Raw genomic sequence first — 18,597 nt, forward strand, 5'->3', positions numbered from 1 at the left:
TGTTTATGACTAAGTATTGCTCATCCAGCAGTTTTATTGTAAACAATCGACGTTTCGACGTCCTATACAAGACGCCTTCATCAGGATAATGACATAACTTGCAGGACATGTTTAGCTTATTGATGCCAAGTTTAGCATGATGAAAGATGGTCGATGAACTGCTTTGCTAGTCTCTTGTGTTTTTGTAGTATTCAACACTGTTATTGATACTTAGATAGATGTCTATAATACATTATTTTATTACTTGTTTTGTTTATCTACCTGATTTGAAATAGAAACTGTTTTCCTTTTTATTGGCCGATTAAGGCTAATAACAAACCTAAATGCATTTCTTTTAATTTTGATGACAAAAATGCTTCTGTCTCCGATTTGTAAGTTTTTTTAACCCTCAAGACTGTATCAAGCAATGCTCTTCAATATCCCTCCCTGCACTATGACCAGGCCAGACGCTTGACGACAGACCCAGCATTGCTTCAGGCGGAGTTGCACAGGGTAAATGAGGCCCTGCGGTTAAATGGCTACCCGAACTGGATTCTCCGTGATCACAAAAAGATTTCACGGAAAGAAATCCAGTACAAAGAACGTGCCTTCGTCACCTTACCTTACATACCAAGGTTAACAGACATAATCCGTCGTATGTTGACCGATTTCGGAGTATCGGTTGGGGTCAAACCAGCAAACACCCTACGTCAGATGCTGTCGCACCCAAAAGATCCTCTAGATGCTACTGCAACTAGGGGTGTGGTGTATGCTATACCGTGCGGGGAGTGTGACGAAATATACATCGGTGAGACTGGTAGAAGTCTAAATACGCGCCGGAAGGAGCACGAAAGGGATGTGGGCAAGAAGGATGCGAAGAAATCAGCGTTGGCAAACCATGCAACCACTCACCATCACAGCATTAACTTTTCTGCTGCTCAAGTGTTGGTGAAGGAAACTGATTTTCACAAGCGAAGTTTCCTAGAGTCTTGGAACATCCATTCACGCGCCAACACAATGAACGTTAAAACAGATGTTCTAATGCCGATAAATTATCGGTCGCTTTTACACCACTGAGCTTGTTTTATCGCTACGGTGGTGCGAGTTTGCAGCCGCGTGATCTTGTTATCGCTGTTTTACATGTGTGTGGTTTGCATTTTGTCGCTTTAAAAGAAATTTGTCCTGCAAGTTATGTCATTATCCTGATGAAGGCGTCTTGTATAGGACGTCGAAACGTCGATTGTTTACAATAAAACTGCTGGATGAGCAATACTTAGTCATACATTATGCCTGGCAGCAATAGCTTATTTGTTGTTTGTTTGTTTGTTTCATTTTGGTCACAGGATCCGAAAAAAAGCTTGTGGCCAAATACATGTATTAACTCATCTCGTTGAGCAGGCATGTTTACTACGCGTTTAATATAAATAATATTATGATATTGTTATGTGCGTTCATTGAGCACATTTCAGCTTAAAATCATATCATTTGTTTCAAGAGATTGGCAACTTATTACATAAATAGTACATGTTACATGTAAGTGTTTTTTTAGTACATGTAAGTGTTTTTTTAGCAAGGTAGCATTGTAAACTGACAACGGTAAAAAGATTAAAGACCGGAGAAGGTGCATTTTTGGTTCACTTCACTGAACAAAGTTAACAGTTGACTAAATAAAATAGAAGTATATGTTGTAAATAGGCCCATGTTTGTAATGTATAATGTGCGGTTTATGTACAACCTTATGTGGAAATATATGTAATTCGTATTTTAGTTATAACAATCCAGTTTCATAATAAATTTCGATTAAACTGATCGGAAATACATTTTAAGTTAGGCATTCTACATCTTTATCAAACGTTCATTCAGGTCGTCAATGTTCGTCCGAGTTTAGTGCAAGGTTGTGTAGTCCAGTGGTTCTCAACCGCCGGTCCGCTTCAACTTTTCTGCCGGTCCGCCAAATATATTACAATTTTTTATCTCAATTGCAAAATGCAAGATGTTGAAAGCTTGTCCATTAATTAAACAATAAAACATCCAATTTTAAGCTGATTTAGAATATTCACGTTCCCTAACTTGCAGCATGTCGTACGTCACAATGCGGTAAGGGTGGTGCCAAATGAAAAAGTGCAAAGGACAGTAGCAAACTTCTCATTACGTTGAATTTTTATATTTCTTTAAAATTGCATATTTTTTATCGTAATTACATGTTGGGTTGATTTTGAAAGTCCACCGGTCCGCAAACTTTAAAGGTTGAGAACCACTGGTGTAGTCGTTATTTGTTAATTTTTTGTTTGGTGTTGCTGCAATTTCGTTTGAAGACCTCATTTCCAACCTTGCATCGGTTAAACAATCTTTGATTTCGAACCCTGCGTTGCTGTAGTGCGATTAATTTGATTGCATTACATATGTGTGACGTAATAATAAACGAGGAAGGCTGGATCGGCGCCCACTGTCGACGTCAGATGCTGGCTGCACAGCCCAACAGATTGCTTGTTGCTGCCTTCTTTATTAATCAGTGGTTGGCAAACGAAAATATTGTTGTCAAGTAAAGCAAACACTTAAAACGCTGCTTACCTATTTGAAGTTATACTTGGCCAACAGAGTGACCACTACGCACAAGTTTAATCACATTGTATGCAAAAGAGTGGCCACAAGACCGACGAGCTGTGTTTCTCACAGCGGTTGTGTTTTCTCACGACATTTCATGCAATGCACACGGTGCATCGGAAACTATGCAATAATTTCAATCGCAAATACAGGGTTGATAGCAATTACATATAACAAAAAATGGAATCGAACTGCCTATATATTCAGTATTTTTTATCAGCATGTTTTGTGCAAAACTAATGGTACGAGACTAGCATCGTAAACCTGGATCAACACAGCCTATTGGTAACGTTGGCATCCAGTCGAAATTTCCTTCAGCATTCAACCGCGTTGTTTGTCTTTAGCTTGCTTGTAAAAACGAAGCACAATGCATCCCACGCTACCAAATAAACACGTTTGTGAATACGCGGTTAAACTAAGATCCGAGTCAACACAAGAATAGCTATTATTACACCATTGCACAAACAACAGAACTGGGAGCTGGACTCTGAAACAACATGTAGCGTTGGTTTGACTAATATGCCTGGGCTGCTTCGATTTTCACTACAGACGTAACATCCTCAATACAATCCTTTACTGTTTGCCAATCTTTCAGTGAGGCTTGGAATAACTGGAAAATGTGCTTTGTTCCTTGTGGTCATTGTGTAATTTTCTTTGTTACGAGTTTGTTTGTTGAGGTTTATTATAACAAAATAAGGAAACTCATATGACATAATCAAACATCTATGTCTGGCAAGAAGTTTAGCTTTGTAAATATTTTAGTTTAATCGGTAGCAATGGAGAACACAGAACCTTGTGTCGTCGCTTAACCAAACTTTATGATGTAGGAAAATGTTTTTATGCGACTCCTGAGAACAAATTGCCCGGCTTTGGTTTGGGCAAAACATACATACGAATAATATTTTAAAGAATTCAATCATGGATTATGTTGATGTAAACATTGGTGCTAATGCCTATGAAACAATTGAGATGAACGAAGGACAAAATCATCATGCTCCAGCTAATACAGTGATACCAGGTAAATGTTATATTAAGTTTACGGTTAGTTTTTGTATTGCAAAAAAATCAGTTATATTGTATTTTTTAAACCTACAATAGATAGTTGAAACTTAAATTAACAGTAAGATCATTTAATAAAATTGAAATCTGTGCATTATACCCTTATTTTGATTGTCACTACTTAATCTTCAAGTTTGTAGAGCTCTTCTGGCAAGTGAAATTTTATTCCGACGTTTCGACGTCCTATACAGGTCGTCTTCATCAGGGTAAATAACACTGAATGCGACTAGAACAGTGCACGACAAACAAAGGAAAAAAGAATGAAACGCAAGCACGTCACAACGCAACGAAAACACCGCGCTATAACGAATGATTGGGCCTCTAATCTTTGAGCAGGTGCCTGTAGCACACTGAAAGCATCATGTCTGTTTTGATGTTCATTGTGTTGCCCCGTTGGTGAATATTCCATGACTTCTTGAGTAGCTTGCGGAGAGTATTGGCAGGTTGGACGCCAACCGCTATGCCGAAGTCACGCCAACCGCTATGCCGAAGTCAAATTTAATGGCTACCCTAACTGGATTCTCCGCGATCGACAGGCATGTTGCCCAGAACAGGTGACCCTTCAAAGAACAGAGGGTTTTGTGACACTTCTGTACATACCGAAACTGCAACTTGCCAAGAACAGGTGACCCATCAAAGAACAGAGGGTTTTGTGACACTTTTGTACATACCGATATTTTACGGCGTATGTTGCGTGACTTCGGCATAGCGGTTGGCGTCCGACCTGCCAATACTCTCCACAAGCTATTGAGTCACCCAAACCATTCCCTGCGCCGATTGTCCGTTAGTATACATCCGGGAAACTGGAAGGTCACCCAACACACGACGAAAAGAACATCAACGGGATGTTGCCAACAACGACGGGAAGAAGTCGGCCCTTTCCAATCACGCAGCATCACAAGGCCACCATATTGATTTCAATGCGGCGTTTGTTGTGGCCCGGGAGCCTGATTACAGGAAAAGACTATTTCTTGAGTCATGGGATATTCACCAACGGGGCAACACAATGAACATTAAAACAGACGTGATGCTTTCAGCGCGCTACAGGCACCTGCTTAAAGATTAGAGGCCCAATCATTCGTTATAGCGCGGTGTTTTCGTTGCGTTGTGACGTGCTTGCGTTTCATTCTTTTTTCCTTTGTTTATCGTGCACTGCTCTAGTCGCATTCAGTGTTATTTACCCTGATGAAGACGACCTGTATAGGACGTCGAAACGTCGGAATAAAATTTCACTGGCCACAAGAACTCTACATACTTGATATTATGCCTGGCAGCAATGGCTTATATACTACTTAATCTTGATTGGAAAATATTTTTGTATCTGGCGAATCATGTATCTTGTATTTATGACGCAGAATTCCGGGAAACACCCTCAAATGTGTATGAAAAACCAATATCAAAGTTGTATAGAGACAATGGCAAAACGTTGAGTCCAAAAGGTGCATCTATGCAAGAATATGGTAAGGCGTTTTAGGATAAGTTCATTAAAATAGTAATATCGTCAAACATTTTTTGAACTTAGAAAATAGTAAAATTCAATCGAAAACAAAGTATGTGCAAAAACGAAGCTTCTTGAAACTGAACATAATCTTGGTATGTGTGATTGTAATCCTGGCTGCTTTGGCTATACTTTTCGCAATACTTTACTTCACGAAAGACCAGGTATGTAATTTTTTTTTAGTACAATTTATGCAATGCTTTTATGTAACGATTTTTTGCTTTAGAACGAAACGGAAGAAGTTTATAAAAGTAAGTCAAATGTTCAAGAGGATTTTTTTCTGAATTTGTTTCTAACAAATGTTTCAGAAGATTTTTTTCTGAATTAGTTTAGGGGTTTAATAAATTGGTTCAAAAGCATTAACGTTGCTAAAATTGAGAATCGCGTTCTGAAAATTAAGAACAGTTGATGACAAGTTGTAGCTGTCAAAGGGATCATTAATTTACTCGAAAACTCTCGGTGCACAGGATAATAATCAACTATACCTCATTTCTCGTACGTTTACAAATAGCATATGCATAGCACCACATACAACTGGACAAACAACTTTGAACACAGCTGAATATGTGACAACATACCACACTTGGCAAAAGTACATAGTTGTTGTTTCAATAATCGATTTAATTTTAGTGTTGCCATATTATTTTTTTAGCACTGCTGACAACTGGACAAATAAACTTCAACACAACTGAATCAGTGACAACAGAATCATTACTTGGTACTTTCCGAAATCCTGCCCGTTCATGTATTGAACTGAGAGATGCTGGGTTTAAAGATGGAATCTACGTCATACAACCGTCACAGAAATCCTTTGAGGTTACGAATCATTTTTAAAACCATTAATTTTTTGGGGCATGTTTATCAAACATGTTAATCAAACCCTAAATATGATACTCATGAGATATTTGCAACGAAATATTTATGAATGCTCCTTGCTACAAGGCTACATCTTGGAGGAATAAAGTTATGAGTATTAAAAAATTTGAAAGAAAGGTAATTAATGTCGAAAAGTATTTATATAGTGGAAGATATGGGGAAAAAAACTAGCAAGTTAGAGAAAAAAAGAAATGTGGAACAATTTGTTAATTTTTAGCGAACGTGTCAGTTTTTCCTGCATTCAGGTTTACTGTGACATGATAGCTGCTGGTGGCGGATGGATTCTTGCTGCCACTATCAACAATAATAAATTGAATGTGACTGAAGCTTATGGTGGATCTTGGTTTCTTACGACGTCAAACAATCACCATAATTACTTGAGTAAATTTGGCAAGGTTTCAGAAATCGCAACAGCCTATTGTCACCTTTTAATTCCAGATTATCAAAATTGGATGAACACAAATACATTCGGAACATTTGACAATTGTACAAGATCAGATTTTAAAAGTCAAGCTTATCAGGAATATCAGGTGAATATTATGTGCTGTAAAAATGGTAGATTTTTTTGTAACTTCAATTTTTCAGGGAAAAGACATTATGTTACGTCATGTTCCAAACCAAACTCCACTGGGTGTCAGCAAAGAGCAAGGTTTTTGCAATACCAAACAGTGAACGGTTTTATGAAAAGTCATGGAGGAAACTTGCACAATTTGTTCAAAAATCATTATCCATTAAAACCAACGAGTGGTAATAACTCATTCCGAATTTTGCGATATTTCGTACAGTAGTACAATATAGTTTTAAAGTACAATATAGTCATTGCGAGTGTTTGTTGGAAAGATGATGTATTTGATTGCACTTCTGGATGATTTTAATGTAATATCACGTTCTATTTTATCTCCTTTAAGCTTTTTATCCCGATGTACATTCAATGTTGGATCGACTTACTGCAAAATCCACAGAAATCACAAACTTAATTTCTGATTTCTATTTTTACGATTATGGCACTGCTTCGAATTCGTACAGGTTACGTGATAACAATTTGTATCTTTATTCCTATGGAATGCAGGTAAGTTATCTATATGACCGCATTATTGTGGAATTACAAATAAAAAAATTGACACAGATTTACTTTTCCACAACCCAATCTTGCTATCCAAGCTCATACCAAGCAAACTGTGAAAACGGCTTATTACATTATGAGTTGGATTATAAGTAAGTCAAATATTGCTTTCGGTTTTCCGTTTTGCTGGTTTCACGTCAACACTTATTTTTTCGAAACTAAAAAGATGCGACCGTGGCAATATGATTCGATCAAGCCGCAAAACACACCCCTTCATTGCCTTGTTTGCTGTGGGAAACTTTGATCATTGCTTTTCCAACATAGAACTTTGGGTAAGGGAATCCTGCATTAACAATTTGTCTAAATAAATTCCATTTTATGCTTGCTCTGTTCAGGTATTTTCTTACCGACCAAGTACAGATTCAATACATTTGTACAAAGGAAATTACACTCTCAACAATTTCTTTTTACATTATGAAGCAAAATGTAGAAATGGCACTTTGTATGCCAGCTTGTGTGATGTTTGGTTTCATTAATACTGAAGTAAGCTAAAGGAACCTTTGTTGCATTTTCGGGTTAAAGAGTTAAAGTACTAAATTACATATGTCAACCTAACAATAGCGCGTGTTGTTTATCACGTAGGTTTGGAATTCATCCAAAACGCCAATAAGAGAACCGTACAACAGAACATATTCAACAAGATATTCTTTTGGATGGAGAATTCGTGAAGCTGTATCCAACACACTTTTTGGATACACAATGATTTCAAGGTGAACTGTTGTTTGTTGCAGTGATATTGTGTATAATATTACTAATATGGGTATCTTACTATTTTTGTTAAATTTGACTTTCCTTCATAGAAAAAATGCTACTTCGATAACCGAAACTGAGATCAACGCTGTAACCTACAAAATATTGGAAATAATTTCAGAAAATGACTTCTGTGAGTAAAAAAGTTGAAAAGAACCTATGCTATCCTAATGCATTGTTTGACTTGTTAATAATTTTGGACGATTCTCATTATTTGAATTTATACAATGATATCTACGTAAGTATGTTATATTTTTTTTTCCTTTATTATTAGTTTTGTTTTCAAATCTCACTTACATTCCCAGTCATCAACAGGACGTGTTTATCCACTTTGTTCTTTCAGGTCATGATTGCTTTTATGATGATGACGTACTTTCAGTACGAGTTCAATTTTCCATCGGAAACGATTCAGTGGTTAACTCGATGCTGCCACCAAGTGTAAAACCTCTACCGATCGGTTTTGTTCAGTTTCGTGCTTATGGAAGAACTGGTAGCGTCTACGCAATGTGCCCTGCTGTCAAGTAAGTCGCTTTTTTGGTAAACTGTTCAAAACATACATTTACAGTAATCGATTTAAAGTTAAGAGGTTCACAATGGTGCCTAAACTAAACAAATTGAATTATTTATCTATTTTCTGAATTATTTAGAGTGAACGATTGGAGAAGCGAATTTGTGTGTATTGGAGGAATGAAGAATCCAGATACTTCCTATTTGGATGACTGCAATGATTTTACAAGTAAATTACCATTTTGTGCCCTATCCATTAAAATTTTTGACTTATTTTAATTAAACCTAGATTGGAAAGGAAAGCCGAACACTGCACTACAAGAAGTCACTCCAATTAATTATTCTCATTCTCAGAGAGATTTGGATTCAACAATTATGATATTTTATCGATAAATACGATAAATTGAAAACTGTAAATAGTTTTAATGACTTTGTTTTGGTTATCATTGTACATTTCAAATTAACTGATTTAACCCTTTCTTATTTGTGTTCTAATCTTTGAATTAGAATATTTCAATCCATGTTTAGTTAAATAAGTATGTGTTTTAGTGATCATACTATTGCTTCTCTCATACTTTAACTTCAATTCTTTTAAATTATCAAAAAAAGTTCGTATCTCTACACCACCCTATACAAATTGTTTTGTGTGAGAGCTTTTGCCTTTACTTTAATTCAAACTCGCATTAAGTGTGTATCAATCTAAAGTTGGACATAAAATTTCAAACAGCCAGGCGTAGGTTAAACTGTTTACATAAACGCCCTTACTTCAGATTTGCCAGCGATTTCAATTTCATTCAAGGTTTTCCAGTCTTTGTCTCATGTAAGGCATTTGAATGACGATCGCCTATTAATTTAATGCTAAAAATGAAAGTATATAGGCCTATACTGACAATTGATCAAGTGTTTCATCAATACAGAACAAAAGCTTTCTTATATCAAGTGTGATTAGTTGCTTGTTCAAGACGCATGTGAAAACTGTGACATATTTAATATCGAAAGTTGTACTGGCGTCTCAAAGCTCTTGTCTATTTTTTCCATGGGTTCAGTAGTTTCTGTGACAACAAGATTTGTGTTGAACAGTCATTAGTTTTGTATTGTCAACTAGTTCAAAGTGCGTCTTGATGCCTGTTTCATATGCAACGGTATTACGGCTGTGATGTTTGTTTTAAATAGTGGTTAATGTATTGTCAACCACTAACCAGGTCAAAACGTATCTTGATACTTATTTTATATTCCACCGTATGACAGCAATGTTGTTTGTATTGTTGGCACAGTGAGTTATTGTTTGCTTGCTCGTATGAGACACCTCCCACTCGACCAGCTTAACACATTTAAGACCGTACGCGGTTGAATTAAGAATCTAGTCAGCACACGCCTAGTTACTAATACATCCTTGTACAAACAACATTTGTGATCGAACGCGTATAAATTAAAACTTCGGTGTACATGAAAACCGGTTAAAAGTTATATTTTAAGTACTGTGTATTAAAACGATAATTTAGAATACATATAGTGTAATTAGCAGTCTGTTACGTTTTGTTGTTGGTATTGCAAGCAAATGGTCAGGCAGTTTTGTTCAACAACTAGTTCGTCAGTTTTGGGTTGATTTGTACGTCACCGATTTGGGTCACATAAGATCAAACAAACCAGTAGGTCGCAGTAACTAAACAAATTTTATGGAATATTAAAATAAAACAAAATACACGTGGAACCAACGTGCAACTCCTACAAAACATTTACTCGAAATGTTGTATTGATTAATAGACAGGATTGTTTCTTTGCTTCTCACAGTTTAAGTAACAACGTTTAAATAACATCCCCACCGTTTGCTGGTTGTTGGAGACTGTGTGCATTTAAATACAACTCTAGTGGGCAAGTTATGCACTTACATTTTCTCAATTTCTGTAATAAACGCAGACCGGGACTGATTGCCAAAAACATTGTGGTTTCGTTGAATTCCATTAAAATCCATATGCGGGTTGCAATAATTCGGATCCGGACCGCGACAGGAATTTGAGCGGCCCGCAGTCAGTTACAGGTCTTACATGATAACGTGGCCCGCGGCCACGGTCTGCAATCCCCTACTGCTTGCTCACTGCGTCAACTTATAGATGTAACGGACAGTAACGCTCCCCAATAGCGAAAAAAACTTTCCCGCCGTTGTTACCATTGCACCATACGTCCATTGTTACGACGTAACTGCCAACCTTGTGTGTGGCCTGCTTTCAAGGTTTCCTTTGTTTCCACACGTGTAGCCTAGTTAGTGTTTCAGTAGTATCTAAGTCTGTGGTGTACGAATTAAATTTGCTGTGGTGAATAATTGTGATGTTCTTGAATGTATTTGGTGTAGGTGGTAAAAAAACGTTTTAAATCACTGGATAAATACGCGATTAATGTGTATCAATGTGTTTATTATTTTGTAGTGTATTTCTATGTGTATATTTTATGTATCGAATCTTTACAAACCACTGGTAATTATCTCCCTTTTATGTTAGCCGACTGCCTTCTAAAAGTGTAATGCCCCTATCTCGTTACCACCCTAAAACCTTTTTCTTACACCCTTTTTATCACAGTAATTATTTCTTTGTTTTCGGGCGACATACCTTCGCCCCAGGTCGAAACTACACGTTAACTTCCCACTATAAATATAAATTTTCACGCAAAATAGTATCAGGCACTCACTGTTAAACTAGTAACCACTTTGTGTACGTTCGTTTGTTCAAGATTACCTTGCTGCAAAGTAAGTAATTGTGTGTGGTGTTTTGTTTAAGTTACTTGTGTTTTTCTATAACGTCTCTTTCAATAAATTTTACTAACGCTCTTAAGTATTGTTTTGTTATACTCCCGTGTAGTCAGATCGCGTATATTCTTTCTTTAATCCTAGTTGCTTAAATAGATACACAGCGACATAACTGCATCGCACATGAATCGCAACACATGTATCGATTCTGGAATCCGGTCCGCCAACGACTTCATTTTTCCATATCAGGCCCGCCGACTGGAGAAGTTTAATTCCTGTACGCAGAAGTATAATTGTTGGATGAGTTGCCAATATTTAAAAAAATATTTGCCAATTCATGAAATAATTTGATAAGTTTGTGGACATATTGATCAATTGTGCTTATCGTCGGTTAAATGATTTTCAAAAATTAAACATTCACAGACATATCGGCAATATATATATTCTCATTGAATACATTCCCAGGAGCTTTAATTTAGGTTATTTGATCGCCTAAGATTAATTGTCGATCGCTTATGGTTTAAAAAAGTGGCTTTCTGACGTGTGTTCGAAAGGTATTTGCTTGTTTGTCACATTGGCTACAGCGAGATGTATTGCTTTAGATTAAAGTCACACGAATATCGCGCAAAAATATGTACTCATATGTTTTTTTATTAAAGCACTGGAGAAAGCATTTTGATTTTACCAGCGCCAGTGGAGACTGTGTCCGATTAGTGGTTGTATAAATGATGCTTGTAATCGGACACGTTGGAAAAGGAAATTGTTAAACAACTGACTGCCGCATTAGGAAGCCAGAGCAAGTTAGACTGTAGTTAATCGCATGCGTTTGCTGAATAAACAACTTGTGCAACTCCTAACCGTTGCTTGCGCTTATCAAAACAAACTTTCATTTGCCATTAATGTAGCATATTGGCAATATTAGGGCTACACAAAGGCATTGCATTTTCGTTTTTTATAGAGATTTTTATCTGCAAGCACGATGACATTGTAAGAAGGCTTAAAGCTAATTCAAAATTTACGTGAATATTTACGCGTATACGTATACTAAACCAGCAAGCACAGGATGGTGACGTCGCCCGGTGGGTCACAAAATAAATCGTCCATAATCTGATATCACTGTACTGAAGCACTGGAGTCATATTGATTTTAGCAGCGCCAGTGGAATATGTTCTAACAGTAGGTTTGACCCAGTTTTGGACCAATATAACTGACGCTTGTAATCGGACACGCTGGAAAGGGAAATTGTTGCACAGCTGACTGCCACATTTTGAAGCCAGTTGATGTCTGTAAGCTTATGCGTTCAGTGGAAAAAGGGCTTTGCACAAAGTTTATTACATAAATGTTAGGCCTATGTTTGGTTTTGTAAACGTTGTAATGTGCCACATAGTTCTTTGACTAAGCAAGTCAGATAAAGTTGATGTTTTGATATTAAATTTTGCTTTCATTTTAAGCTATAATTAGCACTTAGAAAGACTTAACTACCGGAGAAAGTCTTAACTAGATCATAATCTCAAGGACGTAATTTACATTTACGTCAGATTATGATTGAAATTTAGTGACGTTATATATGATAGCTTTGGCAGTTACTTCGAACTTGAAAGGACAACTAGAAGCAATAAAATGTAGTGGAATGCAACAGAATTTATTTTATGTTAACTTTCCGAGTATCACAAACACTTTGCTCTAAATATGGTATATATAGGCTCACGGCATATGTCAAAATGAAAACACTTCAAGTCTGGCCGTATGCGAAAATTGAGATAGATGTGACAGTCGCTTTTTGCCCAGATTTTGCCCTTTTAAACTATGCACCATTACCAACACTTTGGTCTACTCGTAGAATCAGTGGACTTTATTTTCACATTTGAATTGGGTTCATCAAATGGGTTTTGTAAAAGTTTGTTACCTCTCAACAGCATTACAAGCCTTCTTTAGTTTGGCTTTACTGGATATTGCGTGCTATATTAGTGTCATTGAGTCTAACATGTTATTAAGTTCTAGACAAACCTTTTTGATTTTCCCTCAATTGGTTGGGTATTGTTTAGGAGACTTGTAATTGGACACGCTGGAAAAGGAAGTTAGCGGCAACTCAAGCCAGTTAGCGGCAACTCAAGTTGAGATTTGTGATTTGTAACTTCAGACAGTAATTGCATTAATGTTTCTTCTGTTTGTAAGGCCACGCCAATAAGTAGGTAAATTGTGCCTGCGAATTTGTCCAAAAAAAGTTTAGTTGAGTTTCGAGATCCAATATAATTCATCTACTTTTACTTAATACAAGTGGGTAAGTATTATTTGTAAGCATAGCACTTGCGCTTTTTAAATTTGTGATGTTGCGTTCTAGGATGTAATAAGTTTGTTCAATCAAACTTGTACCTAACCATTTCAAACATAATGTTCCGTTGTTCTTAACAGAAGGGGCGGCAAATTTGGCAATACCTTAGTTGCAGCAAGTAAGACAAAACATTTTTATAATACCTGAAGAACTAATTTGAATGAAGATGACATGTCTGGATTTGGACTCAGAGGCAAGTGAACTTTGTGGTCAAAGACTTATTGAAGGTGAAAATGTAAAACGACATACACTGAAACACAGCAATGAAAAACCTCATCGATGTGATGTTTGTGAAAAAAGGTTTGCTCGTAGTGGAAACTTGAAAAGACACATGTTTACTCACACAGAAGAAAAACCTCTTCGATGTGATGTTTGTGAAAGAAGGTTTGCTCATGGTGGAAGTTTGAAAAGACACATGTTGACTCACACTAAAGAAAAACCTCATCGATGTGGTGTTTGTGAAAAAAGGTTTGCTCAAGGTGGATATTTGCAAATACACATGGTGATTCACACTAAGCAGAAACCGCATCGATGTGTTGTTTGTGAAAAAGGGTTTGCTAGCATGGGAGATTTAAAAACACACATGCTGACTCACACTAAAAAGAAGTCTCATCGATGTGATGTTTGTGAAAAAGGGTTTTCTCGTAGGGGAGATTTAAAAACACACATGTTGACTCACACTAAACAGAAATCTCATCGATGTGGTGTTTGTGAAAAAAGGTTTGCTCGTGGTGGATATTTGAAAACACACATGTTGATCCATACTAAAGAGAAACCTCATCGATGTTATGTTTGTGAAAAAAGGTTTGCTCGTTGTGGAGATTTGAAAACACACATGTTGATTCACACTAAAAAGAAACCTCATCGATGTGATGTTTGTGAAAAAAGGTTTGCTCGTAGTGGAAACTTGAAAAGACACATGTTTACTCACACAGAAGAAAAACCTCTTCGATGTGATGTTTGTGAAAGAAGGTTTGCTCATGGTGGAAGTTTGAAAAGACACATGTTGACTCACACTAAAGAAAAACCCCATCGATGTGGTGTTTGTGAAAAAAGGTTTGCTCAAGGTGGATATTTGCAAATACACATGGTGATTCACACTAAGCAGAAACCGCATCGATGTGTTGTTTGTGAAAAAGGGTTTGCTCGCATGGGAGATTTAAAAACACACATGCTGACTCACACTAAAAAGAAGTCTCATCGATGTGATGTTTGTGAAAAAGGGTTTTCTCGTAGGGGAGATTTAAAAACACACATGTTGACTCACACTAAACAGAAATCTCATCGATGTGGTGTTTGTGAAAAAAGGTTTGCTCGTGGTGGATATTTGAAAACACACATGTTGACCCATACTAAAGAGAAACCTCATCGATGTTATGTTTGTGAAAAAAGGTTTGCTCGTTGTGGAGATTTGAAAACACACATGTTGATTCACACTAAAAAGAAACCTCATCGATGTGATGTTTGTGAAAAAAAGTTCGGGTTAATTTCCAATTTAAAAAGGCACATATTAACCCACACCAAAGAGAAACTTCATAGATGTGACGTTTGTGGATAAAACTTTAGTGATATTTCCAATTTAAAAAGACACATGTTGAACCACACTAAAAAGAAACCACATCGATGTTATACTTGTGATAATTGATTTGCCCAAAGCGGAAGTTTGAAAACCCACATGTTGATTATCACAAAAAATAAACCTCATCAATGTGATGTTTGGGAAAAGTCATTCAATGTCATTTCATCTTTGAAAATACCCTTGTTGACTCACAACAAAAAGTAGCTTTTCTTGTGTGATGTTCATTACAATGTTTACTTGGGGGTGAAATTGCCTTTTTGTATGGATTTTATTTACAAACAGTTTGAGAAAACATGCATCACACAAAGTAACTATAAAAACGGTGACTATGTGTACAGTTAACGTTGTTCACCAAAATCCTACTGCAAATTAAGCAAGAAATGTGGGACCAGTCCATGGGATATTCGAGTGCTTTACATTGGAAATTTCTTCGGAATATTGCAAAAAACAACAACAATATTTGGGTTTGTTTCATTTTGCGATCGTTTGCTTCATGAACTCGGTTAAAATGTTTAATTAAAATCAATAGCAACCAATCATGAAATTTTTTAATATTAGCGACTCAATTACAAACAGGTTCGTTTAAACATGGTGGTAGGCTTCAGCATTACCTTCCACTCCATACAGAAGGTTCAATATGAAAGTAACCGAACCAAAACCGAAAAGCTTTAAAAGAAAACGTTTCAGACTACAGACCTGTGTAGCAATAAAACATTTAGACAAGAAAAGCTAAGGGCAGAGTTTTAGTGTTTTGTTTGCAATAACGAGATTTCACCTTAGGTTTGGGGCAATTTACACAATCGATTTAAGTTGTTGACTACTTTCTGTTTAATTCGGAACGTTTTTGTAGTTTTTTATGACACCTGCCCTAGCTTATAGGAAATACAAAAACGATAAAAATACTAAATTACCACGTAATATTAGCAATGGTCTGGATTCTGGACTATAATATAAAACAAATTCTTTCTTACTGTAATTTTTATTTTTATTTAAGTTACCACGCCTTGCCACATGGAAGTTGCTTGGTAACCTGCGGATTGCCAGAATGCAGAATTGTTATAACTTTAACGAAGTCAGACATATGGAAAAATACTGACCAGAATTAGGTCGTTAACACTAGTAACTGCTTGGGTTTTTATAGCTATGGTTTAAACTATGTAAAACAGGAATGTCAAACTCGCGGGCCGCATGCGGCTCACGAAGCCCTCCAATGCGGCCCACGAACGCTCACGAACATCAGCAACATTTGTAGCATTTGTCACATTTTTATCTAATTATAATCAATTATTCTTACCTTTTAAAGTGAAAGCTGTTATTTGAACGGACATTTACAGAAATTTAATTCATAAAAATATTGAAATTCTGTTATGAATAGAAACGACAGAAAAACAGTTCCTCAAAGCGTTAAGTTGCAGTCAGGGATCCACAACCTGCAGTCGCAAGGCTACATGCAGTCACAGAGGCGAGTTTGTGCGGCCGTAAACATGTTAAAAAAATATGCACTGCCGACTGTGTAATTAAAACTCCTCTGCCAAATATTTTGATTTTCAAACTGCTCTAAACAGATATTGTGGCACTGGAAAGATGATTACCAGCTTAGTAGCCTTGTGCGTCAGACGTTTGTACGCCTATTGTGTACAAACATAACGATAAAACAGGTACCACAAACGTCACAATATAAATTATGACGTCATAAACAGTTAAAACTCATCTTCACATTTCGAAGCTCAATCTCTGCATTGAGTTAAAAATTAGTCTGAGCGTTTTGGGCAGATATAAACCTATTTCATTACATCTGTAAATCAAAACTAGAAGTGAATTGGTGCTGTTGGCGAAATAAAAATCTAACAATGCGACCGTCGTAGCGAAAAAGTTCTTTAAGCGTATAAAACAAGATGAAAATCACATGCGGCCCTTGTAAAACTATGTAAAACATCAGGCGGAAAAAATACCTCATGTTCTTTTTCGCAACCAATAAGGCCCGATAACACTATGCTTGGTGACTGTCCTAATCCAACTTACATCCCTCGGTGCATATCTTAGTTTAGTAAATACAATGTTGGAAGTCATTTCGAGCTCACATCAGCTGTGGGTGGCCATAAATCACCAAATAACTCTATTGATATATAATTTAGATTGACAATTATGTATCAATCTAAAATAAACAATATTTTGTGAGTAAACATAATTTTGTATCTTGGGAATCATACTAGATTCTATTGGATGTTATTGTTCAGACTGGTGAAATGCTTATCATACATTCATGTTTCCAAAGTTTATAGTCGACAGCTAATGTCAGCGAACACATTCGTTCCTACAACAATCCGAAAGTAAACACGAAAAAGACAATGACACAAAAACGTAGATAAAACCGTTGTTCCGCACTGTAAACCGACCGATAGCTAATCGACGTCTTGAATGTTCAACGACTATAAGAACCTTTTTTTCTACAATCTGTCTCGTTGGCAAAGGAAGCAGTTCTAAAATTACGCGAACATAATCAGTTGCGTGGCTAACCATGGCCAATTACTCTGAAACCCTTTTGCTATGTCTCTTTGGTGTTCCTTGGGCGATCCTTTAATTAGCTATCCGGCTCTTCGATGTACAAAGGCTTTGGTTTAACGGTTGGTGGGACACGAACTGCAGGTACCTGGTTGTGCTGGTTTGTTTGTAGAGAAAAACAACAAAATTTAAAAGCATATGAGCCAATAAATGATAAGCTGCAGACAGTGCACACTGTTTCGGCCTATGCAGCTTATCATTTATTGGCTCATATGCTTTTACATTGATACTGTGACACTGAGCCGACTTCACTGTGGTTCCCAAGCAGATGCTTGGCCACTGTGAGCCAGTTTCATTTGTGCTGTATGCCCAGTTGTGGCATCGCACAGACTGGGTGATGTATGGGGTTGAACCCTGTTGCTTACCACAAACTGGAGTGCCGTTTGATGGCTACACTAGCCAATGCGGCCGATCTCTCGTCACCAGCTGCACTGATGAGACCTTATAGGTCGAAACAGTGTGCACTGTCTGCAGCTTATCATTTATTGGCTCATATGCTTTTACATTGATACTGTGACACTGAGCCGACTTCACTGTGGTTCCCAAGCAGTTGCTTGGCCACTGTGAGCCAGTTTCATTTGTGCTGTATGCCCAGTTGTGGCATCGCACAGACTGGGTGATGTATGGGGTTGAACCCTGTTGCTCACCACAAACTGGAGTGCCGTTTGATGGCTACACTAGCCAATGCGGCCGATCTCTCGTCACCAGCTGCACTGATGAGACCTTATAGGCCGAAACAGTGTGCACTGTCTGCAACAACAAAATTTCTTTCCTGGATACAGAAATTTTAAGCCTTCGGATGGTATATTTTTACAAACCAATCAGCATTAAGTAGCACAAACCAATCAGCATTACAAGATAACTCTACAAATCAAGATAAACATAAAAACTGATGTTCTAATGGCGATTAGCTATCGGTCGCATTTGCAACACTAAACTACGATTCTATCCACGTTTTAATCAATGCATTATCGGCGTTTTCGCGCCC

General features: G+C 37.0%; 1 protein-coding gene and 1 pseudogene across 2 annotated transcripts; both read left to right on the forward strand.

Moving 5' to 3' along the window:
* The first annotated feature begins 1,321 nt into the window (after positions 1 to 1,321).
* On the forward strand, positions 1,322 to 8,414 carry LOC145217342 (uncharacterized; annotated as a pseudogene). The gene is made up of 15 exons (XR_013857369.1): positions 1,322 to 3,601; positions 4,998 to 5,102; positions 5,165 to 5,304; positions 5,367 to 5,391; positions 5,793 to 5,956; positions 6,262 to 6,397; positions 6,455 to 6,546; positions 6,602 to 6,763; positions 6,925 to 7,085; positions 7,143 to 7,231; positions 7,306 to 7,411; positions 7,475 to 7,622; positions 7,722 to 7,849; positions 7,940 to 8,022; positions 8,233 to 8,414. The product of XR_013857369.1 is annotated as an uncharacterized LOC145217342 (transcript).
* Positions 8,415 to 8,790: 376 nt separating this feature from the next.
* LOC145217346 (uncharacterized) lies at positions 8,791 to 15,583 on the forward strand. Its single transcript, XM_080084598.1, has 2 exons — positions 8,791 to 11,136; positions 11,293 to 15,583. The coding sequence occupies exon 2, from the start codon at positions 13,629 to 13,631 to the stop codon at positions 15,024 to 15,026; it is 1,398 nt and encodes a 465-aa protein (XP_079940724.1). The 5' UTR covers positions 8,791 to 11,136; positions 11,293 to 13,628; the 3' UTR covers positions 15,027 to 15,583.
* Positions 15,584 to 18,597: the final 3,014 nt, after the last annotated feature.

This window comes from Phallusia mammillata, chromosome 3 (assembly GCF_965637545.1).
Source record: "Phallusia mammillata chromosome 3, kaPhaMamm4.hap1.1, whole genome shotgun sequence".
NCBI lineage: Eukaryota > Metazoa > Chordata > Ascidiacea > Phlebobranchia > Ascidiidae > Phallusia > Phallusia mammillata.